Source organism: Miniopterus natalensis, chromosome 4 (assembly GCF_054644295.1).
Source record: "Miniopterus natalensis isolate mMinNat1 chromosome 4, mMinNat1.hap1, whole genome shotgun sequence".
In the NCBI taxonomy this organism is placed as follows: Eukaryota; Metazoa; Chordata; class Mammalia; order Chiroptera; family Miniopteridae; genus Miniopterus; species Miniopterus natalensis.
In genome coordinates this window covers 71,204,019-71,218,965 of record NC_142084.1, presented here as the reverse complement: position 1 = coordinate 71,218,965, position 14,947 = coordinate 71,204,019, and the positions used below count along the sequence as shown (strand labels likewise).

Genomic DNA, 14,947 nt, shown 5'->3' with positions numbered 1-14,947 from the left:
GCCCCTCAAACTCTCCCGCATGTGTAGTCTGGACTGTCTCCCATCTGCCAGACAGTTCCCACAACTGCCCTTATGTTTGCAGCTTGTGAGCTTGCGTGTGGGGAGGTTGCTCCTGGATCTGTTAGGCCCACCAACAATTGCCCCCCACCCTCAGGGTAGATGCCCCTGGCTGGGGCAGGCTGGGTGCTGAAACAGGGTGACAAGAGGCAGCTCCCAGGACAGCAGGCTTCAGGAACTCCCTGCTCCCTCTGGTTTCTGGATTAATATGCATGTACCTCCAGCTGGCCTAACTCCCTCAGGTGATGGACATGTGAAATTCCAACACCAGTGTTTGTTTGGAGGATCAAGCCAGGTCCTTCCAGAAGGCCACAACCCTACTGCCCCATGCTCCTCCAACCCAGAGCAGGTATCACATGCAAACACCTCTCAGGCACTTTTTCTTTATTTCACATGGTTTGTAGGACACTTCTAGTCCCAGACCTGGGGCCATCAGTCCAGGTGTCCAGGGAGTGAGTGGAGCCTGAGAGAGAGGACCCCACTCTGGAGATCCCCAGGCTGTCACTGTAGGGATGTGCAAACTCAGGCCTTGCCCTCCTCGCCTGTGAGCAGTCCTGAGTTCCTGTTCTGCCACATGGGGCAGGCAGTGCCAAGGGCAGCTTCCTCCATTCAGGGAACAGTGGACAGAGTGATGGCCACATTCGAGTCACCCTGGATGTGAGGTCTGTGGTGCCCCAGGTGAAGGCTGCCTCCCACCTCATGTCCTCACTTGAGCCAACAGCCTGCATCACCATGGAAGGTTGCACTGCTCCTTTGAATGCACTTGGGCCAGGTGGCTGCTGGCCAGGCCTGAGGACGAGACCCAGACAGACTGGGGGCAGTCATGTGCCCCACGTGTCCAAATCCTTGGTCCAAGCCGTCCTCACTGTGGGCCTGAGCCTTAAGGTGAGGTGGCCATGTGGGTTTCGCTCTGAAGTCTGTCCAGGTTATAAAGGCGAGGCAGGGCGTTAATATAAAAGTTTGTACGTACACATATAAAAAACAGTTTGGTCTTCTGTTAAGGCTGTTACAGTTTAAAATTATGTAAACCAGGCACAAAGTAACAGTTAACTGTAAAACCGTACAAAAGGGGGATGGGAGAGGCCAAGCTGCCTGCCAGGATTTGGGGCTCTGGGCGGCGTATCTGTGTGAAATTGGGGCTCAGCTCTGGCTGGCCTCTCCCTGCTGGACTCCGCAGTTGGAGCTGGTGCCCACCTCACATTTTCGTGGAGCTTTTCATTCCAGATCCTTCTTGGAGAGCTGAATGCTAGCTCTGGAGCTCTGGCACAGGGCCATCTTCAGATGTTCAGACTCTGGTACTGCGGGCCCTCAGCCATTGGCTTGGCCTGAGGTGGGCAGGCAGTAGGTTGGGGGGTCTGAGTACCTCCGTTTGGTCCCAGGTGGCTGGTCATTCTTGTCCAGGGGCTCCTGAGTGCCCTGCACAGGCAGGTGTGCACCCGGCGTGATATACACAGAGTGCACCTGGTCCGGGCGGCGGGCAGGTGGCTCCCGGCGCCTCACTGGGGTGGCAGTCTCCTGGGTACCTGGTGCCTGGCCAGGAAGGTAGGAGGGCAGGCCAGGTGGGAGCTTGATGTTGGCCGTGGGCATGATGGGGGTCCGCCGGGGGGTCTTCACTCTGACCGTCATGAAGGACGACGGCCTTCGTCTTGGAGGGGCGGCCACCTCAGGGAAGGGACTTGGGGCGGGTGCACTGGGGCAGGGGAGAGCAGGTGCGGGGGGCCCTTTTGAGAGACAGATGGCAGGGTTACTGCAGCTTCAGGGTTGGCAGACAGACCCTTGCCCGGGGGCCTGCCGGGGGTTGGACATGGGAGGAAAAAAGCAGACGCTACCTTAATACTGACCTTCCAAGGTCCCCCGCCCGGCCCGCTCTTCCAATAGACTCTCAGTGCTGGCTGATGTCTCTGAGTCCAGGTTCTCCTCGTCAGAGCCCCGAGGGTCCAGCTCTGGCAGCCGGTAGGTGATATCCTCCCTGGGGATAAGGGGGGGTGACATGTCCAAGGCTGTTCCCATGATGGAAGACCACCCCATGGAAAGTGCCAGGACAGTAGGGGACAGAGCAGGCATCCTGGTCCTAGATGGGACTCCCTGCCCTCATAACCCCTAAATCACACCTGGCCCCAAATGCCCCCGGCCCTGCAAAGCTCACAGGAAGAAGGTGTGAGGCTGCTGAGGGAAGCCAGACAACTGGCCTAATACTGAGCAAGTGAGGAGCTCCTGCCTTAGGACTTTGCATGTATTGTTCCCTTTGCCTGAAGTGCCCTACTCTGTAAGACTAGGGTGGCCAGGTGCCCTGGGTCACATCCGTTCTCCTGGCACAATTTTTAAGTAGCACCTACTTTCACACTCATATCTCAACTGGACACAAATTGATCAGTCACCCTAGCTAAGGCCACCTTCAAGACAAAGTTTGAACATCACCCTGGTGGCCCCTTCTCTCCCACTGGGCCACCACGGTTTCCTGCGGTAAGGCATGGAATTTAAACAGAGCCCTAGTGGTGTTTTAGGATAGCAGCACTCCATGAGGTAGGTACTGGACAGCAGGACTGGGCCTGTCCTGTTGGCCCTGTAACAGCCAGGTTTCCTATGCATAAAGGAAGGACTGGTGGACGGGAGCTGATGGTGCAGACGAGTGGGAAAGGGAAGGGGGGACACTTGCTTCTCTTCCTTGATGGACTGGATCCGTTCGATGAGGATCTCCTTTTCCCGGTCTTCATCGTGGCTGGCTGCCTCCTCCTCTGGCAGCACCCCCAGCTCCTCTGCGCCACTGCTGCTTCCCTGGGCCGTGGGGCTCTTGTTCTGCAACAGAGAAGCAGCAGGTTTGGCCAGCCCCTCCAGGTGGGTGGGGTCAGTTCTTACGGGTGGAGAGAGGATGGCATGCGCAGCTCCAGGGAGGTTAGTTCTGCTGTGGATGGCTGGGCTTAGTGAGGCTCCTCCAGGGCCACTCTTGGACCAAGTGGCCCAGGCACATCTGGTTAGTTGTCCTCAGCACAGGTGGTCAACAGGCAATAGGCCTCCCCCAGCATGCACTTCGAGGTTAGGACATGCTGGGCCTATCCTACGAGGACCCTGGGTGCAGAGGGGAACCCCAGCATGCACTGCACGGAAGACATGCAGGGTAAGCCCACCAATCGAGTACATACCAGGACCCCCTCATAGGGAGACGAAAACCCCAATTTGAGAGGCCATGGCTGGGGAAGAGATGAACAGAGGGTGACCACGTGGGACCACGACAAAGACACTAGTTGTGTTATGGTCACTGAGCCACATCTGACTGTGGGGACAGGGACAGAGTCCTCCCATGGAAGCCCAGGACCCGCCCTCTTACACCTCCCCAATCTGGGGCCACTTCTATGGGATCAGTCTCCTATGGGTGGGGCTCAAGTCAGCAAGGACCAGGGCTGGAGAATGAAATACCACCAAGTGAGTGCAGGTCTCCCACTGCCCTGAGGGGGCAGTTGGCAAAGAGACAGGGCAGCGGTCACGGGTTGAGGTAGGAATTGGCCCCTGACCAAGCTGCAAAAGGCCCCTGGCCAGGCTGACTATGGCCAGGAGTGTTCAAAAGGGAAGTGAAGCCTCACCCTGACACCCAAGCCCTGCTCACAGGGCCACTCCCACCCAGGCCATATTTCAACCACACCCTTGCTGAGGACCCCACTACACAGAGTGTGCTCACAGTGTTCTGTCGCAGGAGCGAGAGCCTGCGGAAGGCAATGCTCTCGGCGGCCTCCAGCTGGCTGATTTCCTCCATCTTCACCTTGTACTTCCTCATCTGCTCCTTGATCAGCATCTCCACGCACCTGTGGAAAAGGCCCATGGAGAGGTGACTCAGCATCCTTAGGGATGGCTGCCTTGGGGACTTGGTATCCAGGGAGGTACTGGCTGGAGATGGCACCATGGCCAAGGCAGAGACCCATCCAGAGACCAGGAAGGGCCAGTGACATGGCTGTAGCTCCCATCTTGACCCCAGCTGACTGTGTGACTTCAGACGACTCACTCCACATCTCTGAGCCTGAGTTCCCATCTCAACAAGCCTCCTTGTGTGAAGGAGAAAGTGTGTACAGAGGGTTGGAGTGAACTGACTCCCTGGTCACCCTGCAGGGTGGGGATTATCTCATTTCACAGAGAAGTATGAAGTGCAGGGAAGCTGGGCGACTGTCCTAAGGACTGCAGGCAGCTGGCCCCAAGGGCTCCAGAACATGCACTCTAACCAGGAACTCATCTGCTCCGTAGTCAGGGCCAGCCTAGAATGGTCGGTACAGGAGGGACTCAACCTGGGGTATTCAGTACAGAAGGAACTCAGCCTGGACAGAGAAGAAGTCACAACTCAATTTTCCCATCACAAGCACATAAGAAAGAAAGGAGCAAAGACTGTGCTAGATGAGGCTGAAAGCAAATCTGTCAGGCCAGGCAGGCTCCTCTCCTCACTGCCTGTCACTGTTCATTGTGACAAGCATGGCCTAGGGGCTGTACTGTCAGGCCTTCTTGGTGTGTTTGTCTTGTGAAACCACCTACAGTGACAGGTTCTTGTTTTCTCAAGTCACCTAAACTACATCCTTTTAGTGACTGATGACTGACGTCTTTCTAAGTTCTTTTGAAGAACTTTTGAAGATGGCTCAGGGGAGAAAAGAAACCTGGAGACCAGTGCTTCTGTTTGCTGCTAGCTGTCACTGTTACCAGAGGCGGGGAACACACCTGACTTCACATCTGCTTCTCACCCTGCGATGAAGGCTGAGGTCTTTCCCTCCTTTATAGTTCTTTAGCCTCAAAAGAACTCAGAGGGGTCCCTGGCAGGGCCATCTAGAGCAGGTGTGGGGGTGGGGCTGGACTGGCACTCACGTGGTGATCTTAAGGACATCTTTCATGCTGGTTAACGGGTCTGAGTTGTCAGGGCAGCGCAGGAGGCAGGGTGCGAAGATGATGGCCAGTGCGCTGGGCGACATGCGGTTCACGTCTTCAAGCAGGGCCACCCTGCGCAGCGAGCAGTAGTTAGGGGGCGGCCGGGGGATCTTCCCAGACCCCTCAACATGGGCCCAAGTCCTGGTGCAGAACCAGCAGAGAACACCCGCCCAGGAGTGGGCAGTGAGGGCTCCTGACAGGGACCCCCATCCCACAGAGAGCAGCAGCGGGCACTTGCTTGACCAGGTGGAAGATGAGCCGCTCCAAGGAGTTGTGATTGGCTTCCGGCAGGTGCTCCAGGACGGCGTAGATGGCAGCCAGCTGCTCCTGCTTCTCTGGCAGTTCTAGGAAAGCCAAGGTAATAGCTCCCCATGGGTCCCACCTCGACACACTGTGGGGACAGGAGAGCCTCCCGCCATGTGGTGCAAGAACGCAGGGCCACAGAAGGGTCCTGATCCCACCCCAGGCCTTGGTTTCTCAGCTGTGACTGGGTGGTCCTGCCTCCCTGGCTGGCCACAGCATGCTCATGGCTATGACCCCGACATCAAAGACCTGCCCACCCTTGCCACTGTCACGGGACTCACCCACGGCTCGGAGGAAGTCGCCGTACTGGGCAAAGGTCATGAGGGGTTCAGGCAGCTCCCTTAGCCACTGCTTGAGCACCCCAGTGATGGCGTGGATGGGGAAGTTCTCCAGCTTGACTGTCGAGGGGTCTGAGAGAAGGGTGGGCAGGGCTGGTGAGCATAGCACAGGCAAGAGCCCTGCATGGTGCCCACTTGCCCTGAATACCTACCTGTATGTAGGGCCCACCTGCTGTATCACCCACCTGTCTGCAGTGCTTGCCGGAGCTCTCGCGTGCGGTTGGCGGCGCCTGACTTGCGGTATAGGCCCTCGGTGTACAGGCCATGCATCTCGACGTGTTCCAGAAGCTTCTCTAGTACGATGGGCACCGAGGCCTTATCACTGGTCAAGCTGTCCACACACACGCCAAAGTGGCCTGGCTCGGCACCTGGCTCGCTCTGCAATGCCGGGGATGGGGGTGAAGCCTGGGTTAGTCGTCCTCCCTGGTTGCCTCTCAGGCCTCCTCTGTGGGCTCTGTCCCTTATCCCTCCTTGAAGGCTGCTGACTACACTGGGCTGCATAGATCAGCTCAATGGCTGCTGGGCAGGGGCACACTACGAGGAGCACCCATGGTACTCTCAGAGCAGTAATAAGGACCCCGCTGCCTTCCTCATGGGCACAGTTCGGGGGGATTCTCTCCACCACCCAGAGGAGGGAAAAGCAGGGCCAGGGTCTGAGATGCAACACAAGCCTGGCCCCTGCCTTAGGAACTTAGGCACAGCCAGGTGTGCCTGGTTGGGGGCACCTGACCCTGAACCTAGTGCTGTTCTGGAAAGCTCCTGGACGCGGTGTGCTCACCTTCCTCCCACATGGATAGGAGCAGTAGGTCTGAATCTTGTGCATACACTTCTTGTGGCAGGTCATCTTGCACACTAGGTCATGGTGGGGTGGAGGAAGAGGGTGGTCACAGGCGGAGCATCAGGGACCCTAGGCTCCTGTGGCTGCCTGTCCTAATGGGCAGGGGGGCAGGGACCTGCAACTGAATTCTAAACTGGTATCACACAAACCCTTGCCCTGATTTCCAGGCAAGGGGACTGTGTTGGCAGGTGTTCATAGCTGGTGGTTGTCAGTGGCCTCAGAGTCAGCCTGGCCAGAGAGATAGGAGCAAGGGTTTAGGGGGCCTATGCCTCAGTCCTGCCAGGAGGCAAGCCCTGGGGATTTGGCCTGTGACGGTGGTATGAGCGATGTTGCTTTTGTTTCTGCCAACGACACCAAACCCCAGGCTACAGGAATGTTATGCAAGGAAAGAAGAAATCAGCTATGATAAAGAGGAGGTGGCATCTGGGTGTATCCTTATCTCAGCACAGTAATAACTGCTGATGTTTATGGCAGATGTGGGATGGAGAACTGTTCCCCACACATGGCCCAAAGGGAGAGGAGGAAACCCTGTGTTGAAAAGAAAGCCAGGCTTGGCTGATCCTAGGAAAATGTAAGTGGTAGAGGCCTATTAGACCTCACGAGGCTTCCGAGGGCCAAGTGGTCTCCAGTCATGGCTTGGTTACCTCCTGTCCACCTGACCGAGGGACAGCTGGGCCATCCTGGGCTGTGCCTCTCTCTCAGGGTTTGCTGATGGGGAATGACTGGATTCCCCTGGAATATGCAGGAGGGGCCAGCAGCTCAGGCAGTGTGTGACCTGCTCTGGTGGACCTTTGAGTAGGTGAGATGCGGCCGGGGTAGTGTTCTGGAAAGATCCATCCTGTGGCTGGGGTGAAGACCCTGGCACTCAGCAAGGGGTTAGGGGGGTATAGGGGGGTACAGAGGGGGGTCAGGAGGTACAGTGGGTAATCTGGAGATTTGGTGGAGGGATGGGGGCATGGGGGGGTCAGAGGTACAGTGGGGTGCTGGGGCTCTGGGACACTCACCGCTGCAGAATAGGGCCTTGTCCATGAGCCAGATGTAGGAGAGGCATTGCTCGCAAGACTGCGGGATGCTCACCTGGTAGCTGGCAAACACGTGCCCATTGTGCTGCTGGACCTGGGAACCAAGGAGGAGGGTACTTAGAAACATCTCAGGGCCAGGGGCTACTCATTCACAACTAGGTTTCTTTAGGACTGGGTGGGAAAATACATGTTCGTCTGTGCGAGTGCACACACTTGCATGTGCACACTCATACTTACAGCGCGTTCCTGCTTCCGTTTCTTCTTCTGAGCTTTGCTCTGCTGTGAGGGAGCACAAAGGCGGGTCTGTGTGGGCTCCTGGAGTAACCCTTTCCCTAGCCGGCCCCCCACACCATGCTGGCACCCTGCCCACACTCAATATGGCACCACCCACCTTGGGCTGCTCAAAATCATTCTTGGAGTGCCCGCGCGTGAACTCGTCCAGCAGTGACTGGAAGAGGTTGAGGACCAGGTTGGGGTCCTTCTCGCCGCGCTCGGCTGCCAGGTTGCTCACAACAATCTGGTAGTTCTCCATCAGGTCCTTATAGCCAACGTGGATCTTCCCGTTCTGCAAGGATGAAAGGTGTGACCTCACTGGACAGACTGACTGGGGTTGGGTGGGGCAAAGTGTGTCCTGGGGAAGGCTGGGTGATAGCCAGGCCCCTTCTGGGGTTGGGGGCTACACATACGGGGACAGAGTACATGGTCTTGAGGTTGCTCCTGAACTTCTCTGTGGCCTCAATGAACAAGCTCTCGATGGGCGTCTTCTGGGAACGCAGGTCATTTATCTGTAGAGGTGAAGGGAGGGAGAGATCCACTGACCCTGTGTCCCCTCACACTGAGCATCTGAGTGGCGAACACTCTGATCCGTCCCAAGCTCTTCCCTGGTTCCCCTGAGCTTGCAGAATAAAATCCAGGCCCTCTGGCCAACCCTGGTCTCTCCAGTCCATTTAGCCCAGGTTCAAACTGTTGACATTTGGGGCTGGCTCACTTGGGGGTGGGGAGCAGCACTCCTGGTATCTACCCACAAGATGCCAGTAGCACCCCTCAACTATGATGACTAAAAACACTTGCAGACATTGCAAAGTGTCCCTGGGGGCAAAATCGCCACACTGGCACTTGACGCCCTAGCCAAGCCCCAGGAAAGGCTGCCTCGAATGGCCTGATTATTTCACGATGCATCCACCATTTGCAGGGTCCCTGTCAGCTTGCTGTGCCTCTGAGAAGCTCCCAAATCCAATTCTGTATGCTGTGGAATTGTCCACAGCTGGAGCCATGAACACCATGAGGCCATGGCTTATTCACGTCAGCTGCACAAGTAAGTGCTCAATCAGTATCAGCCATAAGGCCCAGTGCATTTTGTAAAAGCTTACTCTAAATAAAATGAGAAGTTTATGGCCATGGCTAGGCACGACTGGGCCATATCTGAGCCACAGTGAGGCTGGTGGACCTAGAGACAGCCTGGTGGGACATAAGTGTGTCCTGCCCAGAAGGTTATTCTGGATCTCGGTGTTTCTGTCTCCCGTGTGTGTGAGTAAGTGTGGCAACTGCCCCCAGGGTCACTGCAATACAACAGATGAAGTGTCTTCTAACTGAAGATTTCAAACGTCCTGGGCTGGAACCACAGGATAAAATGCATCTGCTGGGTACCCAACTCCCATGTTTGTGTGCATGCACATGTGAGACAATTCCAGCAAAGGTCACAACCCCTTGCCACAACCCCTTGGGACAGGCTCATCCCAGAATCAGACACCTTGGATTGTAACACGGTCCTACACATTGTGTCCAGCCCAGATTGTAACACGGTCCTACACATTGTGTCCAGCCCCTAAGAAGACCCACAGAGATTTTGGAGTGAAATGTAAATAAAGTTGGCCTTCCATATCCGTGGGTTTTGCATCTGTAGATTTAACCAATTCAGAAAACAAAAATAAATCCCAGAACATTCCAAAGAGCAAAACTTGAATTTGCCACTTGCTGAACACTACATTGAATCTACATCAGTGAAGTGATGTGTAGGATGCTCTGCTGTAGTGTAGATGAAAACAGAAGGGACTTGAACATCCACGGATTTGGGTACTTACAGGAGTCCTGGAACCAATCCCCTTTAGATCCTGAGGGACAACTGTATCTGCACTGACTGAGATGAATGTACATTACAAATAGTCTGGCGTGAGCCCAGGCCAGGTTTTAAAGAAAGCGCCACTTCCTGTGTGGTATAACTGTGCACCTGGACTTTCTGTTTCCAGCCTGCTAAGGTGGCTCTGAAAACTATTGGGTGGTGACAGCCTGGGGTAGCCCAGATCTGAGCCTGTGCACATACCCCCGCCCTGTGCGTGTCCCCTGCCCCTGTGAACTCTTGCCAGCCTACCTTGTTGAGGAGGAACTCATCCAGGTACTTGAGCTCGTTGGCATTGGTGATTTTGCGGAACACTGACTCCCGCCACTTCTCTGACACCGTGATTCTGCCAATCTTGAGGTTTCGGTTTTTCTTCCCTTTGCCTCCTGTCTCCTTGGTGTGCTTCTCGCCCGTGGTGTGGCGGTGCTGGTGGCCTGATGGGGCTGTTGGGGAGAAGGAATGGCTGGTGAGGGTGGGTTCTGGGGAGGATGATGGTTGGCCTCTTGGGGCATGATCACAAACACAGAGAGCCAGGACCCCTTACTGCTGTAAACTGGGGTCCACAACCTGAATGTGCCTCCAAGGGTGGAAACTAGCCCTGAGGCTTGGGCCCAAGGCCCCACCTGAGGATGGATGTCCTCAGGGGCCCAGTGGATCTGCTGCCTATCCCTGAGGCTTCAGGTGACCAACCTTCCAGATTCTTCTTCATGGTGGCGGCTTCCAGCACAACTTGCCCAGGGACTGAGTTCTCCGTCTCCTCCACACCCTCCAGGCTGTACTTTTTATCCTTTGTCTTATGCAGGAAAAGTCTCTTAAATGTGGACCTGAAGGAGAAAGTAAGGGGTTCTGTTTAAGCCTCAGGAAATGAAAACAGATGTGAGGCCAAAGAAAGGGTCATCTTACCATAAAAAGACATATAACCCTTTTCTTTGTTATCGACGGAACCAGATGTTACTAAAAGGTCAATTTTTGTGAACTGACAGAGGAGTTAGGTGATAAAGCAAGATGCTGACCCCATTTTCATATAAAAAATAAAACCACTCCGTTGTCCTTATGTATTTTTATGGCACAAAGTTAGGGAAAAAAATGACAAAAAATAAACACTAAGTTGTGCACTGTGGTTACTGAGTGTGTGGTAAGGTGAATAGTGGCCCCACAGAAGTTGTGTCTATGTGCTAACCCTCAGGGCCTATAAGCATGGTCTTATTTGGGAAAAGGGTCTTTGCAGATGTGATCAAACTGTATGTGTGTGTCTCCCCAAATTCAAATGTTGAAGTTGATGCCTTGTGCCTGTTCTCCAGGGGTGTCACCTCGGAAATCATGACAGCCTGGGCTTCTGACAGGATCAACATGCCTTTGGCTAGAGATTTACTACATCTGTTCTTGGAAGAGGAAAAGAAAAAACAAAAAAAGAAATGACGAGTTCAACTCAAATTCTTCTTTTATGGATATAAAAATGTCCAGCTTGCTACGAGGTCCCCTGGTTTTCAGTCATGCTGACGGTGGTTCTTTGTGTAGGCTGTTCAAGTGTTGTGCCAGCTGACAGGAGGAATGGCTAGGCTCACAGAAGGGTGATCATTTAGAAGAAAGCAACACTAATAATGATCCACACAACTTCCTGAATTTGTATTATATCACAGAAAACCTTATCAATTCAGTAATTCTAGTTAATCTACCAAGATAATGTAATTACATTTAATTTTGTAAGTATACAACAGTGATTTCCTATTTGGGTGTTAGTTTTTCAATAAAGTTTTGATTATGGGAGAAAACCCTCCCCAAAACATGCTGAAGCCTAACCCCCCAATGTGATGGTATTAGGAGGTGGGGCCTTTGGCAGGTGATTCAATTGTGAGGTTAGAGCCCTCATGAACGGGATTAGTGTCCTTATGAGAGACCTAGGGGAGCTTGCCCTGGCTCCTTCTGCCATGCGAGAACAGAGAGAGAAGATGCTGCCTATGAACCAGGAAGCGGGTTCTCACCAGACACCAAATCTGCTTGGTACCCTTGATCTCGGAAGTCTAGCCTCCAGAACAGGGAGAACTAAATGCCTTGCTGTTTAAGCTGCTCAGTCTGTGGTATTCTTTTATAGCAACCTGAATGGACTAAGACACTAAGTGAAAGATCTCAAGATGAGATCATCTGGATTACCCAGATGGGCCCTAAATCCAACGATAAGTGTCCTTATAAGAGACATAAAAAAAGATGACACAGGAGAAGGTCACGTGATGACAGAGGCAGAGACTAAACCAATATGTCCATAAGCCAAGGACACCTCGAGTCCCTAGAAACTGGGAGAGACAGGAAGGATGCTCCCCTGCCTCTGGAGGAAGTGTGCCCCGTGACACCTGGATTTTGGACTTCTGGCCTCTAGGACGGTGAGGGAATAGGTTTCTGTTGTTTGAAGCCACCCTACTGTTGGATCTTTGCTTTGGTGTGGGGTTTCCACACAGTGGGCACTCTGCCTCCCACTACAGACTGTTCTTCACCTTCTTCACCTCTTTGGATCAAAGCTTCCCTATTCCGTAGCCCATCCTCTCTGCTCTGGGACGGAATCATCCACAGCACTTGGGCCGGAGATTCTGGGGACAAAGCCTTGGCCTAGATTTTCTATCCAAGGACCCAGGAGGTATTGGAGATAGGGACGGGGCAGCTGGTTCTGAATCCATGAAAAGCCAAATGGAACCCATCTGTCTGGACCCAGAGGTGACACAGATGGGCTCTAGGCTTCAGTGGAATTGTTTCATCCCGATGTTACCAGCCCCTGGGCTCTATGAGGGCCTGTTGTCACAGAACTGCTACCAAGCAAGCATCTGGCTCAGTTTTGTAAATGTTGTTGGTTTAGGAGACCAGACCACTCCAAAACTGGAGGCCTGAGCCCACCCCCAAGCCCCATACTCACTTAGAGTCAGCCTGGGGGCCTGGGGACAGCCCTGAGTCTGCACCAGTAGATGCATCGCCTGACTTCTTCTTCTGGACGGCCGCCTTCTTCGTGCTAGGCTCACCATCCACGCTTTCTGACAGAGGCTGTGAGAGAATGGGTCCGGGTAAGCAAAGGCAGGTAGCCTCGTTGGGTCCCTGCATCACTGTGTGCTGTCCACTGACTCCCCTTTTCTCTTAAGCTGCCCTTCGGGGCAGAGGTGAGCCTGGACCCTGAGGGGAGAGAGCTGCAGCCTGAAGCTTTACCTGAGTCTTGGCCTGGGCCAGGGCTGGGAGGAGCTTGGAGACGTCACTGGTGGATAACGAAATGCGCCTCTCCCTGCGAGATCACAGAAATGTGGCTTTTATTGACAAGAAGGAATTCAGATATGTTTTTCATTGTTATAACTGGAGGGTAATTTTATTGGCATCTGGTGGGTGGAGACTGGGGATGCTGCTCTGTACCCTGCAGTGCATGGGATGGCCTCACCCAGAGAGGGAGCTAGCCCCAGCCGCCAGCCCTAGCAGAAGCCTCCACTCTTTTTTCCTTCAGCCAAGTGGGCCTCTGGGACGACAGTCTGGTACTTGGAATCCCCGATATTTAAGTTAGGGTCAGGCAGCGCATATCGACAGCTGTGTGTTTCTCCTCCAACACATGAGCAGGTGTAGTCACCCCCATTCACTGATGAGGAAACTGAGGCCCAGGTAGGGTGGGGAGTGGGGCCCTTGACCAGAGGGGCCTGGTCCCTTTAGTCCAGGTGCTTTCTGAGTGAACACAGCTTATATCAGTGGGAAACCCTAGGGTCTGGGGTTCTGTCAGACCCCAGCTAGGCAGCCTCAGGCAGGTGCCTCATCCTTGCTGGACCTGTCTCCCTCCTTCAGGGCCCCATACACCTGGTGTCAGCTCTTGGACACAGAGCTACTCTGTTCTGGGGATATCTGTACCCTACAGTGTACACGGTGGCCCCACCCACAGGACAAGTAGACTCCAGATACTGTTGTATGCAGCCAGTCCTGCTGCCAGGCCTTTGGCTGTGAGTCCCCTGTCCTGCCTGCCCACTGTGATAGGACAAAGAAGGGTGTAGGGCTTACTCTGTGGGTGTGAGGGAGGTCCCCGTGGCCCGGTGCCGCTCGCTAAGGTCCAGGGACTGGCTCAGCATAGTGCTGGGGCCAGCAGACATCAAGTTCTTGCCCCGCCACAGCTCGACGGCACTGGCCAGCCGCTCAGAGGCAGGATCCCGGTACCGCTGAATCTGGGTGGAGCTTCCAGGGCTCCCGGGCTGGTCCTGTGCCCTTGGGCCACCACTCGGCTTGCTCTCGTCCTCAGGGTTCTCGGGGGTGGTGCCGGGGGCCAGTGTGTTGATCCTGCTGTCCAGAGCCAGGCTGGTGGGCTGTTCCACGCAGTCCTGGGGCACCTGTGGGGTTTCGTTGGGGACATGGCAGGCTGGTGTGGCTTGAGGTGGCCCCTCAGGCTGATTTTCAGGGGCAGAGTTCTCCATCTCCGTCCCTGTGTCTGAGAGGGCTTCATCTTTTCTGCTCTCCTTTCTGTCTTGAGGGAGGTGCTCCTCCTGCTCCAGAGAGACCATTGAGGAAGGTTCTCTGAAGGTGTTCTCATCCTTACAAGACTGGATGTGTCTGTTCTGGAGTTCCACGTGCTCTAGTCCTCTCTGCCGCCGAGACTCGCGCTTCTCCCGGCTGCTGGGCACTTTCTCGTGACTTTCAGGGGCGTTTTTCTGGGATGAGAGAACTTTCTCTGGGCTAGGGCTTTCCTTCTCAGGGTGGAAACTCTCTGCAGGAGTCCTGTGGCTCAGCCGCACCTCGGGCTCCAGCGTTAAATGCTCGCTGTCCTCCGACAGTTCTGGGCTGGGCCTACCCGCTGCAGTTTCTTCCCTTGAGGTTTGCAGGGCTTCCCTCTCCTTATCTTCCGCCTTCTGCTTCTCTGCAACCATCTGACGAAAGCTGGTGCGAGGAGAGTAAAGGGGGTGGATTCAGGAACAAATGTACCTGCTGCCCCCAGAATCCACCCAGGTTGTTGGGGGGCCTCTGAGCCATGCTCTGGTGGGACCCCCTTGCAGCTTGCAGGCTGGAGGGCCAGGCTTGGTCTCTGGCTCTCAGAAATGCTTCTGGAAAGGCAGAACCTCCTCGGCTAGGAAAGGGGAGGAATACAGGGGAGTGGCCCTGTCCTCATGGTCATCTCTGCCCTAGGTCTGCCTGGCTAGTTCAGGGGTATCTTCATTAGGTCTGTTGTGGGAGAGGCCTGTTTAGAAACCCCGGAATTCCTCTGGGACCCTTGGTGGACACTCAAGCTCCATGTGTGAGTGTGTTGGAAGGGGAGCCCAGGATGGCCTGAACCCTCCCCCTCTGATTCCAGGTGCTCCACTGACAGGCCTGGGGTGGGCAGGTGCAGGGGTGTCTGGTGGTGACCCAATGCAGATGATGGTGACCTGGGGCTTTGCCA

General features: G+C 54.8%; 1 protein-coding gene across 4 annotated transcripts in view; it reads right to left on the bottom strand.

Annotated features, from left to right (window-relative positions):
* Nucleotides 1-426: 426 nt before the first annotated feature.
* Nucleotides 427-14,947, bottom strand: part of MYO9B (myosin IXB) — a 64,611-nt gene continuing 50,090 nt past the window's right edge. For all 4 annotated transcript variants that reach the window (XM_087816796.1, XM_087816798.1, XM_087816797.1 and 1 more), the window contains 19 exons: nt 13,582-14,448; nt 12,757-12,829; nt 12,473-12,597; nt 10,261-10,394; nt 9,823-10,013; nt 8,141-8,239; nt 7,846-8,019; nt 7,692-7,733; nt 7,437-7,548; nt 6,373-6,446; nt 5,780-5,972; nt 5,538-5,666; nt 5,192-5,297; nt 4,894-5,025; nt 3,731-3,854; nt 3,198-3,245; nt 2,710-2,853; nt 1,899-2,022; nt 427-1,778 (listed from right to left, as the gene is read on the bottom strand). In XM_087816796.1, the coding sequence (XP_087672922.1) occupies nt 1,366-1,778; nt 1,899-2,022; nt 2,710-2,853; nt 3,198-3,245; nt 3,731-3,854; nt 4,894-5,025; nt 5,192-5,297; nt 5,538-5,666; nt 5,780-5,972; nt 6,373-6,446; nt 7,437-7,548; nt 7,692-7,733; nt 7,846-8,019; nt 8,141-8,239; nt 9,823-10,013; nt 10,261-10,394; nt 12,473-12,597; nt 12,757-12,829; nt 13,582-14,448 (3,304 nt within the window). In that variant the 3' untranslated portion in view covers nt 427-1,365. The remainder of the gene's footprint in view (nt 1,779-1,898; nt 2,023-2,709; nt 2,854-3,197; nt 3,246-3,730; nt 3,855-4,893; nt 5,026-5,191; nt 5,298-5,537; nt 5,667-5,779; nt 5,973-6,372; nt 6,447-7,436; nt 7,549-7,691; nt 7,734-7,845; nt 8,020-8,140; nt 8,240-9,822; nt 10,014-10,260; nt 10,395-12,472; nt 12,598-12,756; nt 12,830-13,581; nt 14,449-14,947) is intronic.